Genomic DNA, 18,374 nt, shown 5'->3' with positions numbered 1-18,374 from the left:
GTGCTAAGTGCTTGTCTGTATTACTTGATTAATCTTTATAACAAACCCTTGAATGGGTTCTGCTGTAATGCCCATTTGTAGATGCAGAAGATACCTCACTCTGGCTCATCCTTCAACAAACATGCATTTTTCTTAAAAAAAAAAATAGAACTACATTAAGGCCTAATTTAGGGTATACTTTATACAGTAAAATGCACAAACCTTATGTATATAGCTTACTGGATTTTTCATAAATGTATATCTCCATATAACTAAAACTCTGATCAAGATCCAGAACATTTTCTTCACTCTAGTAAGTTCCTTCTTGCCCTCTCCAAGTCCTTGATCTGGTTCCTGTCACTGTACATTAGTTTTATGTGTTTAGAACTTCGTGTCAGTGGAATGGCTGGCTGTGTAAATGCTGCCTTCTTCTGCATGGTATCGTGGTTTTGAAATCCAACCTGTTGTATTAGCAGTGTGTCTTCTCCCAAGACTTATTGATATATAATTGATATGTAACATTGTGTAAGTTTAAGCTGTACAATATAATGATTTGATACATGTATATATGCAAAATGTATACTATAATAAGATCAGTGAACACATCCTTCACCTACGTAATTACCATTTGTTGTTGTGGTGGTGAGAACATTGAGGGTCTACTCTCATAGCAACTTTCAAATATAACGATATTGTTAAATTAGTAACGTTGCTGTACATTAGACTCCTGGAACTTATTCATCTTACAACTGAAAGTTTGTACCCTTGGACCAACATTTCCCCATTTCCTCCAAACTCCAGCCCCTGGCAACCACCATTTCACAATCTGTTTCTATGTATTCAACTTTTTAAAAGACTCTACGTGTAAGTGAGATCATGAAACATTTGTCTTTCTCTGTCTGGCTCATTTCAGTTAGTATGATGCTCACCAGGTCCATCCATGTTGTCACAAATGACAGGATTTCCTTATTTTTTATGGCTGAATAATACCCCACTATATATCACATCTTCTTTATCCATTCATCTGCCGACGGACACTTAAGTTATTTCCATGTCTTGCCTACCGTGAATAATGCTGCAATGAACATAGGGGTGTCTTTTTTTTTTTGCTGCTGTTAATCCTCACCTGAGGATATTTTTCCATTGATTTTTAGAGAGAGTAAAAGGGAGGAAGGGAGAGAGAGAGAAACATCAATGTGAGAGACACATCAATTAGTTGCCTACTGCACGCAGGATCGAACCTACAACCCAAGTACATGCCCTTGACTGGGAATTGAACCCAAGACCCTTGAGTGCCTGAGCCTCCTCTAACCACTGGGAAACACTGGCCAGGGCCATCGGGGTGTCTTTAAAAAAATTACTGAGCAGTATACCATTGTATGAATGTACAGTAGTTTTTGAAGCCTGATCCTCTGGACAAATGACTTCTGAGTTCCAGCCGCCTCGGTCTTTCCCTTCTCCCAAGGGCCAGCTCTTTCCAGAACGGGGTTTTGGACACACTGTTCCCTCTGCCCGGTCTCCCTTTTCCCTCCTCTTGGCCTGGCTACTCTCCTCTCACACACAGTCTCCCTGTGTCAGGGATGTGCACACCACCCCCGTCCCACCAGTGCCCAGTGCCCAGCACAGTGCCTGGCACAAAGTGAACGTGCCGTTTGTTGAATGGACACAGAGGTGGCAGGGGGCTCAAGAGGGCAAGTTTCATCTCGGAGCTCAACTAATTGTGCTGAAGGGAAACAGCCACATGCTTATGTTACTTCCCCATATTTTCCTCCTGAGGAAACAGGCTCAGAGATGGAGAGTGGCTTGCCCACAGCCAGGAAGGGGCAGAGCTGGACTGTGAACCCAGGTCTGCCTGGCTGCAACGCCTGCCTGTGATGGTGGTGGGAGTGATGTGAGAGCCCGAGAGAAGGCTCTGGTGGGGGGATGGCTGTCCTAGAGCAGAGAGAGGGAGTGGGGGCTAGTGCTCCCAGAATCCAAGCCCAGTGGAAGCGGCCAAGGAGCTCTCAACTCAACACAACACGCCCACTTGGGGCCATGGAGTGGTGGCCATGAGGGGAGGGGAGCTGCCCATCACTGGACGTGTGCAAGCTGTGGCGGAACAGCCGCTGGGAAGCGGGTGCTTTGGAGAGAACGTGTGCACTGGAAAGGGGCTCAGGGGTCTGGGTGGTGGGAAGGGGTTGATCTCTTGGATCCCCAAGTTCTTTCTAGGGTGGGAGGCTATGAGCCTCTGACACCAAGGGGCTGTTCTTGGGCTGGTCCCTTGACTAGAACAGAGCAGTGAAGGGATTTTGTACTCTGCAAAGCCATGTGCAACATGGAGGGATGACTGGGAAGGTGAGGAGGGGCTGGACACATTCGCAGCAAAAAGCAACCCTCAGTGTGGGCCCTCCAGGTAGCTCTGAAGCTGTACACTCTGTGTGTGTGTGTGTGTGAGTGTGTGTGTGTGTGTGTGTGTGTGTGTGTGTGTGTGGTGTCTCCGTATTGCTGATGAAGTGGGGCTCAGAGAGGAATGGCTTGGTCAATGTGATGCAGCTAGGGACAAGTGAGGACTTGATTTCAACTCCATCCATTTCTGAACACATAGCAGGTGCACATAGCAAAGACAGGAAGTAAGATTTTTGTTCCAAATTTAAAAAGCCACACACCTAAGACAGTGGTTACAAAGCAAGGCGGATATGCATCTGAATCACCTCCTCACGCATGGCCCTCTATTACTTGCCTGACTACTTGATTAACCTTTACTAATTGAGCTGGGTTCTACTGTTATTCCCATTCTACAGATGAAAACATTGAGACTCACGGAGATGAGCTGCCTTGTCCAAGGCCACTAGTTGGTAAGTAATGGGGAGAGAATTAGGACCTAGGTTATGTAAATCCACATCCTGGCCTCTTAGCCCCACTTTCTGGCTGGCCACTTGCCACTTCCTGCAGTGATCCTGGGCCTGGGCCTGAGCTTCTTAGATGCGATCTGGAAGGCAGACAGATGCCCCTTTAGATTGGGGGGTGGCTCATCCAGATGCTGTCCAAAGGTCTGTGCAGGCTGGGACACACCCTCTGGGGGCCAGAGCAATGACTCAGAGCTGTTGGCCCCAGCAGTCAGCACTGGGGGAGGAGAGGAGAGCAGGGAGTGGACAGAGTGACAGGCTGACTCCCTTGCTCTGGGGCAGACCCGGAGCCTGGAGTGGAGTCACCTGCCTGTCCTGCTACCAGTTAGGCCACCAGCCATCCACCCACTCCAAACACTAATAATTTCCTGGACTTTACTCTGGGTTGGGCACTGTGTCTGGGATTTTAAATGTGTGACTTCATTTCATCCTCACCACCAACTTCTGAGGTAGGTTTCATACATTACCCACAATTTACAGATTGTGGAAACTGAGGCTTACAGAGGTTCTGGAACTTGTCCCACCACCACTGAATGCAGGCCCTGATCCCTGAGCCTGATTTCTGAACAACTGCCTTGTAATAGTCATATCTAGTGCCGTCCTCCTCTCCTTGGAGGCATAGAAGACACCTCTCAAGCATCAGAGCTCAGAATTGCACCGTAGCTCCCAGATCCTGGTGTGTTTTCGCTCTCATCTTTTTTTTTTTTAATGGATGGACTTAATGGATCCCATTTCTCTTTTACTCTGCCTGTTGGAAAGCTTGGAATTCGATTCATGGCCCACCTCTGACAATTACCCAAAACTTAGGGGCAAATATTTAAATATTTTGAGAATTCTATTCAGGCCTAGGTTCTCCTCATTTTTTTCACTTGTTTTGCTTTCATCTAGGTTTCTTCACGTTTTGAATCTTGTAGCATTTTTATTTTTATTTTTAAAATTTTTATTGATTTCAGAGTGGAAGGGAGAGGGAGAGAGATAGAAACTTCAATGATGAGAGAGAATCATTGATCAGCCGCCTCCTGCACACCCCACGCTGGGGATTGAGCCCGCAACCTGGGAATGTGCCCTGACCAGGTTCACAGGTGGATGCTCAACCACGGAGCCACGCCAGCTGGGCAAGCTTGTAGAATTTTATAAAATTTGTTTTTATTGTGTAAAATATACACAACATAAAATTTACTATCTTACCCACTTCAAGTGTACAGGTAGGCGATATTAAGTACTTTCACACTGTTTTGCAACCATCACCACCATCCATCTTCAGAACTCACCTCATCTTGCAAAACTAAAGCTGTGCCCACGAACCAATAACTCCCCATTGCCTCCCCTCCGCTCCTGGCAACCACCATTTCTGTCTATAAATCTGACCATTCTAGATGCCTCAGAGAAGGAGATCCACACAGTCCTTTTTTTGTGACTGGCTTATTTCAGTTAGCGTAATGCCCTCAGGTTTAGCCATGCTGCAGTATGTGTCAGAATTCCCTGCCTTCTTAAGGTTGAATAATATTCTATTTTTTGTATATACCACATTTTTTAAAAAATATATTTTATTGATTTTTCACAGAGAGGAAGGGAGAGGGATAGAGAGCCAGAAACATCGATGAGAGAGAGACATCGACCAGCTAGCTGCCTCCTGCACACCCCCCACCGGGGGATGTGCCCACAACCAATGTACATGCCCTTGACCGGAATCGAACCTGGGACCTTCCAGTCCGCAGACCGACGCTCTATCCATTGAGCCAAATCGGTTTCGGCTATACCACATTTTGTTAATTCATTATCTGTTGATGGACACTTGGGTTGCTTCCACATTTTAGCTGTTGTGAGCAATTCTGCTGTGAACATAGATGTACATGCCTGTATGATTTGATAATCTGTTTTAAATTTGGGAGGTTGGGGAACAAAGGTTGTTTATTTGATTAAACTAAAATAAGATAAGATGCATAGGAACAATCTTAAAGTCCGAAGAGACACCAACTTTGTTTTAAGGCTGCAGTAGCTGATACAGCATCTCCTTGCTACCTTCTCCAGCCTTCTCTGTGGACCACAGCGATCGGAGATCCCTGTTGAATTCAGTGCCTGGCACATAGTAACTACCTGATATGTCTCTACTGAGTGTGAGGCAGGCGTGGCTCCTGCCCACGGGGAGAGGGTCGCTCAGGATTATGGCAAGAATCTGCAAAGGCTACAGATTCAGTGTCCTGGTGGGTTCCCTGCCACATGCCAGGCCCGACACCTGGAATGGTGTCTCCATTATCTGGTTTTATCCTCATAAGAATCCTGTGATGTAAGTAATATTCTTCCCTCCAAGCTGCAGATATGGATATCTGATATCATGCTACAGGGAGAGGAAGATGCAGGCCCCAGGGACAGTCAGACCCTCTGAGGGCCTCGGCAACAATACCCAAGCTCAGGGCTGGCCTCACCCCTCTGTGGAAACCTCACGTTTGATTATTACACTATTTTACTAGTTCCCTCTCCTGACCTCATCTTCTCTACCTTCTCCACAGGTCTGTCCCTGAGGCCTCTTGTGTTGGGGAGGGGACCAAGTTCATGGATGTTGCCCTGGATGTCTTACTCCTGCCTGCCCCAGGGCTGGGCCTGGCTCCCAGGTGCTCTGGACTCGGGCTCCGCCAGGCCCTCTCTCCTGTGGCCTGGATCTCATCCACGGAGCACTGGGGCCTGTCCTCCCAGGAGCCTTCCCATCCCAGGAGGTGCGGTCTCTGGCAGGGTTAATGATTGCTCAGGGGAGGCGGAGACGGTGCCAAAGTCTGTGAGCTGCACACTGAAAGCCCCAGAAGGTGCCCACCTGTGCCTGCCGGAGTCTGCCCGCCGCTTCCGCCGCCCCTTCTGGGGCACAGGTAGGGACCACGTAGCTTCGCTGAAGCAGGGCATGGGGTCTCCTGCCAGGCGTAGGGACCCAGTGGGGTCGTTGGGACCAAGGCGATCTTTGGAGGTCCCATCACAGCTGGGTGGGAGCGCTGGGTGCGAGGAGAGAGCATGGGCGCTGCGTTGGGCAACTCTGGAGTGAGTCCCAGTCTGGCCGCCAGGCCTCAGTTTCCTCTGCAGGGTGGGGCTCACAGTACCTCCCCCCAGGGCTCCGAGGGCTCCCGTCCGTCCTTCCCCAACAAGGCCTTGGGTCATTTGGACCCACTGAGGATTCTTTTCAGGATGGGAGGGAGGCAGGTCCCCCCGGAAAATGAGTTAAGCTGCCTGGGCTCCTTACACAGGAAGCCCCAGGGGGCGAGGTCACAGTGGCTGGGTCTGGGGCCCCGGAGCTTGAGGAGGAAGAGCTGGGCTCTGATGGTCTTTTTGGGTTCAAATCCTAGCTCCATCCTGACTGTGACTGTGGGTGGGCTCCGGAACTCTTCGGGGCCTCAGTTTCCTCATCTGTAGAATGGGGTGGTGATAATGTGGGAGGAAGGCGGAGAGCCCTGAAGTAGAGTCGGGCCCGTGGTCAGTGACTGGCTCCAGTGCCGCCTCCGCCAGCAGGAGGAAGTGTCTGGCTAGGACTGCGGGCTGGCTGGGCCCCAGCGCTGCCTCATTCCCAGGCCCTGACACATGTCTTCGCCCTGGTGTACCAGGTGGAGACTCCGCTAAGAGCCGGGCCAGGCCTGGGCCTCTGCCCTGAGGCAGGGTCTGTTGGGTTGGGCACCAGGCACAAAGCAGGGGCTCAAGGCACATTGGGAGCTGACAGATGGAAACAGGTGTGACCAATGTGTGGACTCTGTGGTTCGTATCCTCCTGTCACTTCTTAGCAGGGAAACAGGCCCAGGGAAATAGGGTAAGGGCTCGCCTGGGGCGGTGCAGTAAGCGAAACCCTGGAATCGGAACCCTGGACCCTTTGACTCCATGGCTGTCTGCCCGTGAAGCAGCCTGAGGGATGGGCACTGGAGGGGGCCCCTGCCCTAACCCTCTGCCCTTTCTCTGGGCATCACTCTCTGAGCTTTGCTGGGCCTCCGTTTCCACACTTGGACCTTGGAAGGGCCATCCCCAGAGCTAGGGAACAACTGTGGGAAGTAACGAGGAAGTGGAAGTGAAGTGTGTTGTGAGCTAGAGCTGTCAGTGGCGGTGAAGGCTGGGCCTGCTGCTGCCGCCCTGCGAGTGAGGAGGGCCGCCTCCCGCTCTGACCTTCCTGAGGGCCTGGGAGGCCCGTGGTCCCCTTTCCCTGGGCCTCCACATTCTAGGAAGTCTCGGAGCCGTGGCTGTTGAGAGCTGTTGCGATGCCTCCTCCCACGGAGGCTGAGGAGCAGAAGTGGGTGTGTCCGGCCAAGGGGCCTGCACGTCTTACGGGGTGGGATCCAGGAGCCACCCTAATTCACCTCCGTGTCCTTTCTGGTCCTTCTCCACCCACTTTTTGAGAGTAGGGAAAGGGGGTGGCGGGGGGAAGCTGTGATTTCTAGAATGTAGATAGTCCCATGTTCCAGAAGGCAAACTGAGAGGCAGAGGAGGATACAAGAGCCGCTGGGTGTGGCTATGCAGTGACTGGGGGCTGAAGTGAGACCATGCCTCGTGCCCGTGCCTGGGGCTGCCCAGCACAGCGAGGCCTGGGAATGCACTGGCCTGGGCATTGTCAAGGGCAGCTCCACTGTCAACATAAGAAACGTCCAAACCTGTAGAGAATTTTTATGAGTTTATTTGCGCCAAACTGACTACAATTGCCAGGAAGCAAAATCTTAACAGATTGAGAAAATGCTTGAGAAAATGGCAGTTTTACCACTTATTTTATACATCAGGATAGAAGGGGAAGACATAAGGGGGTTACCAGTACATGAAATCTGCTGTGATAGATTAGGGAGGTGGGGAAAAGCAACGCGGGAAACCGCTGAGATTGGGGAAAGAGTAAAATGGAGAGACATATACTTATTTTACATTGGTGGGCACAGGATGGTTAACAACGAACATTTACGCACACGGAGATGGCATGAGATGGTTACAATGAACATTTACGCACATAGAGATGGCATGAGATGGTTAACAATGAACATTTACACACACGGAGATGGCATGAGATGGTTAAAATGAACATTTACGCACATGGAGATGGCATGAGATGGTTAAAATGAACATTTACGCACATGGAGATGGCATGAGATGGTTACAATGAACATTTACGCACACGGAGATGGCATGAGATGGTTACAATGAACATGTACGCACATGGAGATGGCATGAGATGGTTACAATGAACATTTACGCACACGGAGATGGCATGAGATGGTTAAAATGAACATTTACGCGCATGGAGATGGCATGAGATGGTCCGCGGAAGAGCTAGATAACGATGAGGGTCCTGTGGTCTTGTGCTCTGGTGGGTGACTGTGCCCTGAGGGGGCTGGGAAAGGGGAGTTCTCGGACATTCCAAAGATTATATTATTGTAGTTGCAAAAAGACAATAGACAGGCTCAGTTAAGGTAAAGATTGACCTTTGTCAGGGAAGGTACCCACCTAGGACATGACTGCCCTCCATGACTCGCTTTTAGTTAGGAAGCTTTAATTTCAGACCGTCCTACGTGGGTACTTTAGTCTCTGAGTGAATAAGGCCCATGCAGGCCTCTCCTGAGCTTGTCAGGTTTCGTGTGTGGTCCCTTTTTCGTCCACATCATTAACTCCTTGTCCATCTGCACCTGGTCTGTCCACTGCCCCTGCTGGTGTACCAGGCTCTTAGGGGCCCGAGGAGAGTCGCCGATGCCTGAACTTGGCACCACGCCTGCCCTGCCCTTAGAGGATGGGAAGACTGGGCATACCGGAAGGCAGGGCAGGTGACCCGGGCAGAGGGACACATGTGCAAATGCCTGGAGGAAGGACAACGTAGGGCGTGGACCGAGCACAGGAGCATTCAGTGCCACGGGCCAGAATGGCTTGTGTGGGAGGAGAGACCCAGGACCTGTGAGGACCTAGCCTGCCAGGACAAAAGGCAGGAATCGGTCCGGCAGCTGGTGGGAGCCGGGGTGGAGGTCTGAGCCTGGGGGTGGTTGTGCCCAGGGGGGTGGGGACACTCACTGGTGGGGCAGGTTCATTCTGTGCCTTCCCCAGCTCACACAGACTCTGCAGTTTTCTCAGATGACTAAATCCAGAGGGTGACGCTCTGAGCCGTAGAACTTTGGCCTCATTATGGTCAAATGAGCGTGTGTTTATAAAAGTCTCTCTCCGAAAGGGGATGCTGTGTGAAACCCAGGGCCGACCTGGGCAGTGCAGGAAGGAAGAGCAAGAAAGAACACTGGACTGGGAGTCAGAGGGCTGGCGTCCCAGCCTGGGCCCCAGCTGGCTTGGGGGCTTTGTTAACTGAGGCTGCTCTCCCTGACCTCATCCGAGGGTCTCTGCAGGCCTGTGGGGAGGTCTGGTCGAGGAGGAAGAGAAAACCAGAAACTTCGAAAGAGCAGCTCAGACTTCCTGCTTTGGGTTCTGATCCTGTTACTGACTGGGCCATGTCCCTTCCCCTCCGGGGTCACGATACGCGGAGGACTAAATGGTATGGGACAAAGTGCCATCCGCAGCGTGTGGCCCTCGGGGCTGGGTCCCAGGGCAGGAGTCTCCTGTCTTCCCGACTGCACTGCGGTGACCTTTGTCGTGGTGAGAAGCACACCTTGCATACCTGCGGCTGCACTTTGTAACTAATTGTCCTGGGGCTGCTGACTCACCTGCAAGTGAGGGGACGAAAGAGGACACACGGGGTGGGAGGTGAGGTCCAAGACCACCCCACAAGGGGATGCCAGGACAGGCTGCATCCAGCCAGTGTTAAAGTGCCCTGGATCTGGCTTGCACGGTGGATGCCGCACCTACCACCATCACCAGTGCCCAGCTCCATCGCATCTCCACCGTCAGCCCGCCAGCACCGTCCTCTCCACCCCACGACCAGCACCACCAGCTCCATCGGCCTCTCTGCCCTTGTCATCACACACTTTCCCAGGTGTCCTCCTGACCTCATCACCCCACCAGCACCACTTCCATCCCCACCCCAAACTGAACTGCTGTCCGTGTCCCCAGCCTGGCCTCCAGGAGAGCTCGAGGTCAGCCTCAGTCACTATACTTGACCCCGACTCCCTTACACCAGCAGCGACCACAGCATGGCCTCTGTCTCCCTGAGGACTGTGGCTCGGCAGACGTGATTCTGAGGACAGAGGACTTACTGATTCCTCCTGAGAAGCTGGGTCCAGCATTTTCCAACCTGGCTGGGTGTAGCCGACTGTCTAGCATGTGGGCTGTCTGCAGCTATTCTCTCTGGGGACCTTGGCAAGCTAGCAGTTTTTTTAAAAAAAAAAAAATATATATATTTTTATTGATTTTAGAGAGGAAAGGAGAGAGAGATAGAAATATCAGTGATGAGAGAGAATCATTGATCAGCTGTGTCTCTTGCAAGCCCCCCAACCGAGGATCAAGCCTGAAACCCGGGCATGTGCCCTGACCTGGAATTGAACCCTGACCTCCTGGTTCATAGGTAGATTCTCAACCACTGAGCCACGCAGGGTGGGCAGGCCAGCAGTTTTTACAGCCACTCCCCAAGGGGCACTGGTTAGAGGCTCACTGCAGAAATACAGTCCTTGGCTTCATCCACACACAGCCCACCCTGTTCCTGAGCTCAGGAGTCAGTCTCAGAGCACCAGCGTGGTGATAGGCACAGAAGAGAGACCGGAGCAGTTTCCATGGGGACCGTACTGGCGGTAGCGGGGATAAAGTGAAGATGACCCTGCAGGATGCAGAAGGAAGGGATTTGCATTTGCTGAGCACCTACTGTGTGTCAGGCACTGAGCAGGCCCTCCTCCCTCAGGACGTGCTGTGCTTGAGTGTGTATGTAGCTGTGTCCCCCCTCACTCCATTCTCCCTCCCCCATTACCTATTAGAGTCATCCTTCCCATCTTACAGATGAAGAAACAGGACAGAGAAGGGCAGGCAACGACCAGCGAGCTCGAGCACTTCAAACAGGGAGAATGGTGCAGTGGTTGAGGGAATGAATTCTGTGTCCAAAGGACCTGTGTTCAGAGCATGGTCTTGTCATTGATTCTCTGTGGGGCTTCAGGCAAGCCCCTATTCTCTCAGCCTTGGTTTCTTAGCAGCCACCTCATAATTGTAGGAATAGTGAGATTATGCTTCTAACGTGCTTAGATCAGTGCCTGCTACACAGTGGGCTCTGAACTCTGAGGTCAAGTTCAAGGTCAATCTCAGGCTGGGGCTCTGGACCAGGCTCAGCTACCCTGCTCACCCCTTTGGTTCTCTCTGACTCCCCCTTGCCCTGGAACACCTGGAAAACGGGCGGAGAGTGATGTGACCTGGGGGAGAACCGCTGAATGGTGATGGTGGGTGCACCTGGGTCAGAGCCACACCGATGGGGGTCTGCTTAAGGAGGAAGGCCTGGGTTCAGGTGCCCCTTCCACGATGCCTCTTCCTCTAGGTCCCTCCAGACGTGATGGCGTGGCCATGGCTGTCCTGCCTACTGCTTCCTGCCCTTGTCGGGTCTGGTGGGTGCCTCCCCTCCCCTACCAGAACAGCACTAACCTGGGGACCCTCAGCAGAGCCCTCCAGCAAGGAGGGGATCCCTCATCAGTAAACACCCAGCTTCTATGAGCAGCCCTCTGGTCGGCTGCCCTGGGGAAGTCTGGGGAGGAATCCAGACTCAGGCGGGTGGACTGGACTGAAGATTGGCGGGTGGGAATGGTGTGGGCTCCCACGGGGCCAGATAGGGGTTCAGGCTTTGTAGGGGGGCTCAGATATTCCAGTGCTCCATGTCCCTACAGTGACAGCCAACGTGGCTCCCATGTTCCTGCCCAACATGACGTCAGTGACGCTGCCTGAGGACCTGCCTGTGGGTGAGTAACCGTCTCCTGTGTCCGGCCTGGGCCAAGTCTTTACCCCCAAGAGGATCCCAGGGGCTCCCATGGGGGCGTGCTCCTCATCCTGCGGCTCCAGGACCTGTCTCAGGCAAAGGGGCACCTGAAGAGAGTTGGTTCCAGAAGTCTGTTTTGGCCTCTTCAGCATTTGGGTCAAGAGCCCTCACATAGCATCCAATAATCCGGACTCACACAAGAATGGTCCTCCTGTTTCCACCTCTTTTCATCTTTCTGGTTTCCCCAGTGGCCAATCTCCCTCCTTCTCCCTGGCCAACTCCAGCCTTTCCTGGAGGTTTGGGGAGAAGGGAGGAGATGATAGCACTCGGCAGGAAGCCAGCACTCACTGTCATCAAGGGAATGTCCACTCTGGGTCAGGTTCCCTGACCCCTGCCTGCCTCCTCCCCTCCCCAGCCCCCAGATGCCTGTATACTCTCCCTCTGCAGCCTCCGGGGAAGCTAGTTACTTTATTGTTCAGAGCAACACACTTCCCTCCTTTTCAGCCAGACTAAATGAGGGTCTTTTGCTCTATTTTCTTTCTTTCTTTTTAAAAAAATATTTTTATTGATTTCAGAGAGGAAGGGAGAGAAAAAGAGAGAGAGAGAGAGGAACATCAATGATGAAAGAGAACCATCGATCGACTGGCTGCCTCCTGCACTCCCCACACTGGGGATGGAGCCCGCAACCCAGGCATGTGCCAGGAATCGAACCGTGACCTCCTGGTTCATAGGTCTATGCTCAACCACTGAGCTACACCGGCTGGGTGGGTTTTTGCTCTTTTATAACCACATGGCTACTCTAAACCAAAGAGCAATTTCCTCTTTCCTGAGATGAAGTCTATAGCTCTCTTGCAGTGTGAAAGCATTTCCAATCAGATTGTAAATAATCTGTTATTGAGGCTTTTTATTTTGAAGTATAGCCTTTCTCTCACTATCCAAAAGTAGTGTTCCTATGAAACCTTTCCTCAGCCAAAATAGCATTAAGTGAAGAAGCAATTATCATTAGTTTATACGGAACTGTTTTTGAGCATTCCCAGACCAAAAATTCAATGCGCATACAATATTTTTTATTTCATCATCACGATCAAAACACTTAATTACGTCCAGTTTTATACTAAGCATAACACCCTCACGAACTCTCTTAGGCTCTCTGACACCTTAGGACACGTCTTGCTAATAATGCACAAAATAAACCGAGATAGAGCACAGATGCTCACAGACACGGTTCGGAGCTCTGGGGCCGGATGCAGGGAAGGAGCTGGGGGGGGCGCGGCCCCTCTCCTTGGCCTGTGGCGTGCGCGCTGCCTCTGTAAAGGTTGCAGTAAAACAAACGCTGAACGCTATTTCCGCTTTTCACCCTTTCCAACGAAAGTGGAAACTCTCCTCGGATTTCTTTCGTAAAACCGAAGTGACCTGCCGAAACCGGTTTGGCTCAGTGGATAGAGCGTCGGCCTGCGGACTCAAGGGTCCCAGGTTCGATTCCGGTCAAGGGCATGTACCTTGGTTGCGGGCACATCCCCAGTAGGGGGTGTGCAGGAGGCAGCTGATCGATGTTTCTAACTCTCTATCCCTCTCTCTTCCTCTCTGTAAAAAATCAATAAAATATATTTTAAAAAAACCAACAAAAAAAAAAAAACCCGAAGTGGCAAAGTGAGGGATACCTGTGTAATATATATTCCGAAAAGCACACTGGATTCACAGATTACCATTCGGGGATCAGGACTCAGGACGTTGCCAGCACCCCAGCCCCCTCTTCCGCCCCTCCTAGTCACTCGCTGTCCTTCCTCCCTACATAAGACCTGGATTCCTTACACTAACACAGTGCAACAGTTTAGTGTTGTCAGGCAGACTTTTAAAAAAATATATATATTTTATTGATTTTTTACAGAGAGGAAGGGAGAGGGATAGAGAATTAGAAACATTGATGAGAGAGAAATATTGATCAGCTGCCTTTTGCACACCCCCTACTGGGGATGTGCCCGCAACCAAGGTACATGCCCTTGACCGGAATCAAACCTGGGACCCTTCAGTCTGCAGGCCGACGCTCTATCCACTGAGCCAAACCCGTTAGGGCGACAGGCAGACTTTTTAAAAAATCTAGAATTATGGTGTTTTAAATATCAACTTGAGTTTAGTGACAAACGTATATAATTCTTAATATACAAAGACATACTCTATGTATTTTATTTTTGTAGCTCTTATTGATTTATTTCTTATACTTAATTTTTTTTTTCCAGGCAGACATTTAAAAAAGCATTTCCTCCCTGATACAATTTTCTAAGCCCATGGACAAATGTATACAGATAAGGATTTACACCCACCCACCACCCTCCTTAGGTATAAGGGCCGCGTCTGCTTGCATTTTGACATTTCTTTTTTTTAAAAAAAACATATATTTTTATTGATTTCTGAGAGAAAGGGAGAGAGAGAGAGAGAGATAGAAACATCAATGATGAGAGAGAATCATTGACTGGTTGTCTCCTGCATGCCCCATGCTGGGGATGGAGCTCACAACCCAGGCATGTGCCCTTGACCGGAATCGAACCCAGGAGCCTTCAGTCAGCAGGCTGACACTCTATCCACTGAGCCAAACCGGCTAGGGCGGTATCAACATCTTTTTAGCAGAACATGGCCCGCTGGTTTTCCCAGAGAGGGAGCTTGATAAGGAGGGACTGTGACCAAGTTTCCCAAGGATTTGTTGAAGGAGCTGAGACTGTTCGATAAAAGAAAAGCAGACTTGGGCGCTGCCAGGCCTGTCCCTGAAGGCTGCCGTGCACAAGAGGAGGTGGGCTGGTTCTCTGAGACCCTCAGGGCGCTGGGCCCCACAGCTGCATGCGACTCTTGTGGCATTTTTGCCTCTGTGGGCCCCTTTCTCCAGAAAAATATATTAAAATTATACTTTATGAATGTATTGGTATGAAGACAAATCTCATGCAGACTGGGCCCATGGGTGGCAGCTCTAGGGAAATACACTTTGAGGAAAGGGAAAAAGCCCTTGCTAATGAACAACTGTCTTAACAGCGGCAGAGGCGTGGCTGAGGAGGGCAGAGCTTCTGGGGGAAGGGGTGGGTTGAGCGAAGGTTGGCTGTGATAGAGGAGGTGAGGCTCGGGGAGCAGGTGTGGGTTTGATGAATCTGTAAAATGTTTCTTTCAGGCTGGAGAGAAGATGACCTTGGGATTTTTAAGCCCCCCAATACTCCCAGCCCCTGTTCAGCCCAGGGGTGTGCTCTTTGGGGGTGCAGTGAAAGAGCCAGGATTCCTGGGAGGCCAGCAGCAGCCCCCCACTTGAGCAGAGTGTTCTGGCAGATTCTGGCCAAGCTCTCAGGGTGAAGGGAAAACTTAGAAGGGGCCCAGGCACCTCCAGAGGGTCTTCAGTAGCCCCCCACCCCACCCCAGGATGCATCCAGCTGCTGCAGCTCCATACCTTACCTCCAACCGTCTTTGGTCTTCCCTCAAGGAATCCCAGGAGGGCGGGTCCTGGGGCCGGGCCAGGGGAAGGAGATGCCTGGGTATCAGCCCACTCTACTGAGTGCAGAGCAGTTGGGGTCATTCCCCCAAAGGAGAACAGGATGTTGTGACCAAAACGCCTCTGAGCCCGGCTCAGGTGGCTCAGTTGGTTGAGCTTCATCCCATACACCAGGAAGTCGCCTGGGTTGATCCCCGGTCAGGGCACATGCTGAGGTTTCGGGCTTAGCAGGGGCATGCAGGAGGCAGCTGATTCGTGTTACTCTTTCATCCATGTTTCTATCCCTCTCTCCCTCTCTCTGAAATCAATACAAACATATTTAAAAAAGACCTCTGACTGGGGCTGAGTCACAACCACCAAACCTGGAGCCCTGAGGGCTGGGGAGGGCCCAGGTTTCTGGGCACAGAGAAGTCAGGCCCCCCAGCCCAGCCTCTTGGGCAGCATGGCCAGGCCCGTCGTGAAAGGGGTGGCTGTGTACCCTGGACATTCCCTGCCCCGTCGCCAGGTGCTGAGGCCTTCTGGTTGGCAGCCAAGGACCTGGACGGGGACCCTCTCACCTATGGGATTAGTGGCCCCAACTCCTTCTTCTTCACTGTCACCCCATCCACTGGGGAGGTGAAGCTGGCCAGCCCTCTGGACTACGAGGTAAAGGCGGTCTGGAAGGCCCGTGAGGGGGCAGGGAGACAAGGAGGCCCCGGGAGCCAGTGTCCCGGGGGTGGCGCCCTGGCTGTGCTCTCACCCCGAGTCGGGCTTACCTTGGGCCCCTTCTCTCTTCCCGCTGCAGACACTCTTCTGGTTCACAGTTACCATCTCCGTGAGCGACGGTCACAACAGCCCAGTGAGTCGGCGTGGGGTGCGGAGGGGCGGGAGGTCCAGGGCTCAGCGAGCAGGGGCTGGGGCACACTCCTGACTGTGCCTCCTGTCTCAAATCAGCAGAGAGAGCCCCAGTTAACAAAAACGAAGCAAATGTTTATTTTTATCAAAATGATACTTGTCCACTTTTTGTTATACAATTTTACAAAGATCTTAATATTTATTATTAATTTATTTTAATTATATAAAACATTGCTTATATTACAAATAGAACTAATTCTATTACTAATTAATGTGCATATTAATAAAAATCAAATGCCAAATATCTCCCTACCCAACTCCTCTGAGATAATCACTTTCAATTTCTTTGGCTAAATGTGGTGGTGTCAATGCTCATATTTCTGAGTATCACCGTGTCCTGTGTCTTGGAAAGTTGAGGGTTTTGTTTTTAAAACATATTCCCCATTTAAAAAAAACAATTTCAGTGACTTAGGTATTTATGACCACATTCTCTTTGTAAACATTTCAAAAACTGCAGATAAAGGTCAGGTCCCCTCAGGCAACTCTCCCAGCCCACCCCCACCCCCACCTGAAGTGTCTACCGCCACTGTGCTCTTTCATATTCCCCCTAAGTGTTCATGTACATATGTTCATCCACAGAAGAAAGGTTGTAGTTTTTATTTTATTTTTATTTTATTTTTATTTTTTAGAAAGGTTGTAGTTTTTAAAAAAAATATATTTTTATTAATTTCAGAGAGGCAGGGAGAAGGAGAGAGAGAGAGAGAGAAACACTAATGATGAGAGAGAATCATTGATCGGCTGCCTCCTGCACAGCCCCCAGTGGGGATCAAGCCCACAACCCAGGCATGTGCCCTGACCCGGAATCGAACTGTGTCCTCCCAGTTCATAGGTCGACACTCAACCACTGAGCCACTGCAGCTGGGCAAAAGGTTGTAGTTTTTTGTGCATTTTCTGAAACCCGTGTGGGATCCTACTGTCCATATTGTCTTGAACTGCCCTGTCCACTCAACTATCAGCTTTGGAGTTCATTCCATGTCTGTGCTCCAGGCCTTGTCTCTTTACTGTCTCTATGCCAGCCTGGGGACCACACATGGTGCGTTAGCTGGTCTGTTCTGATGGACATTCAGGTTGCCCACAGCCTTACACGATGGCAAACAAAGCTAAAATGAACATTCTTGTAATAGGACGGGCACATTTTAGATGTTTAAAAAGTGACCTAATGATGGCTGCAGTCTATATTCAAATGGTTCCGTAAACGTGGAGAAAGAAACCAAACAGCGGGCGAGCCTGGATGTAGGGTACGGGGAGTTCTTTGTACTATACTTGCAAGTTTTCTGGCATTTGAAATTGTATCAAATAAAAGGTTACCCCAAACATTGCCCAATTGTCTACCTGAGAAACTATGTCAACTTGCTCTCTTGCCCAGATGCTCCTCCCTCACTTTGCTTTCTCAGGAGCCCCCGTTTTCCAGGCTTACCTGGGCTTTCTCCCCACAGGTGCGGAAGGACTTTCAGGTGATCGTGGAGGATAGAAATGACAACGCACCTGTTTTCCAGAACACCAGTTTCTCCACAGACATCAGCGAGGTAACGTCTGTCTTAATGGTGTGCGTGTTGGGGGGTGGGGGGTGGGGGACAGGTATCCTAGAAGCTCTTCTCCGAGTGGGAAGGACCAGAGACAGCCAACAGGGATCCGGATTGGGAAGAGCACCTGCTGGAAGGGGTGGTTGCAGGAACGAAATCCAGGGGATGCAACCCCATGAACAATGGGTACAGCAACATTTGGCAGTCAATCAGACTGGATTGGAACTTCTTCAATTATAAAAAGGAATAAAGGAGTTGACTTTTTTGTGTATCTGAAAAATGTAGAGGTATACCTAGATTCAGGCATGCCTGGATCCAGGTTATTCAAACTATGCCATCAAGAAGAGATTTCTCTCCACCTCTCAGCTCTGCTTCTCTGTTGCCTCCATCTTGGGGCAGGGGGCCAATCTCCCTTGGGGTGATAAAAGCGTCCCCAGCCACTCCAGGCCCGCATCCCACCGGCTTTGCAACTTCAACACAGACTGTCTCTTTCTTAGTGATCCCAACCAAAACCCCAGGGCTGCCTCTCATTGGCCCATTTTGGGTCATGTGGGTACGGAATGCTCTGATTGGCTAGATCTGCATCATAGGCTTTCCCCTCTAGTAAGGGGAGGCAGCCTCCCTTGAACTGTATAGGTGGGGAGAGATTCCCCAGGGGTCCCTGGGCAGCAAACAGCACCATTACCATGTGGCTTTGAAGATCCATGAGGTTAGGTCTCCATGCAACACCAGACATGAGGCTGGTGAGGTCCAGACAGGCTCTGATGGAGCACCTGCTAGTCCCAGGCACTGTCCTAGGTGCTGAG

The 18,374-nt window shown here is 50.8% G+C and overlaps 1 protein-coding gene across 1 annotated transcript in view; it reads left to right on the top strand.

The window, feature by feature from the left end:
- The first annotated feature begins 5,374 nt into the window (after positions 1 to 5,374).
- Positions 5,375 to 18,374, top strand: part of CDHR2 (cadherin related family member 2) — a 32,910-nt gene continuing 19,910 nt past the window's right edge. Inside the window, exons 1-6 of the mRNA XM_079770209.1 lie at positions 5,375 to 5,725; positions 11,254 to 11,320; positions 11,597 to 11,668; positions 15,657 to 15,796; positions 15,936 to 15,989; positions 17,482 to 17,571. Of these exons, the coding sequence (XP_079626335.1) occupies positions 11,269 to 11,320; positions 11,597 to 11,668; positions 15,657 to 15,796; positions 15,936 to 15,989; positions 17,482 to 17,571 (408 nt within the window). The 5' untranslated portion in view covers positions 5,375 to 5,725; positions 11,254 to 11,268. The remainder of the gene's footprint in view (positions 5,726 to 11,253; positions 11,321 to 11,596; positions 11,669 to 15,656; positions 15,797 to 15,935; positions 15,990 to 17,481; positions 17,572 to 18,374) is intronic.

Source organism: Cnephaeus nilssonii (assembly GCF_951640355.1).
Source record: "Cnephaeus nilssonii genome assembly, chromosome: 5".
Classification (NCBI taxonomy): domain Eukaryota; kingdom Metazoa; phylum Chordata; class Mammalia; order Chiroptera; family Vespertilionidae; genus Cnephaeus; species Cnephaeus nilssonii.
Note: the sequence above shows the minus strand (reverse complement) of the source record. Positions and strands in the feature narration are given on the sequence as shown.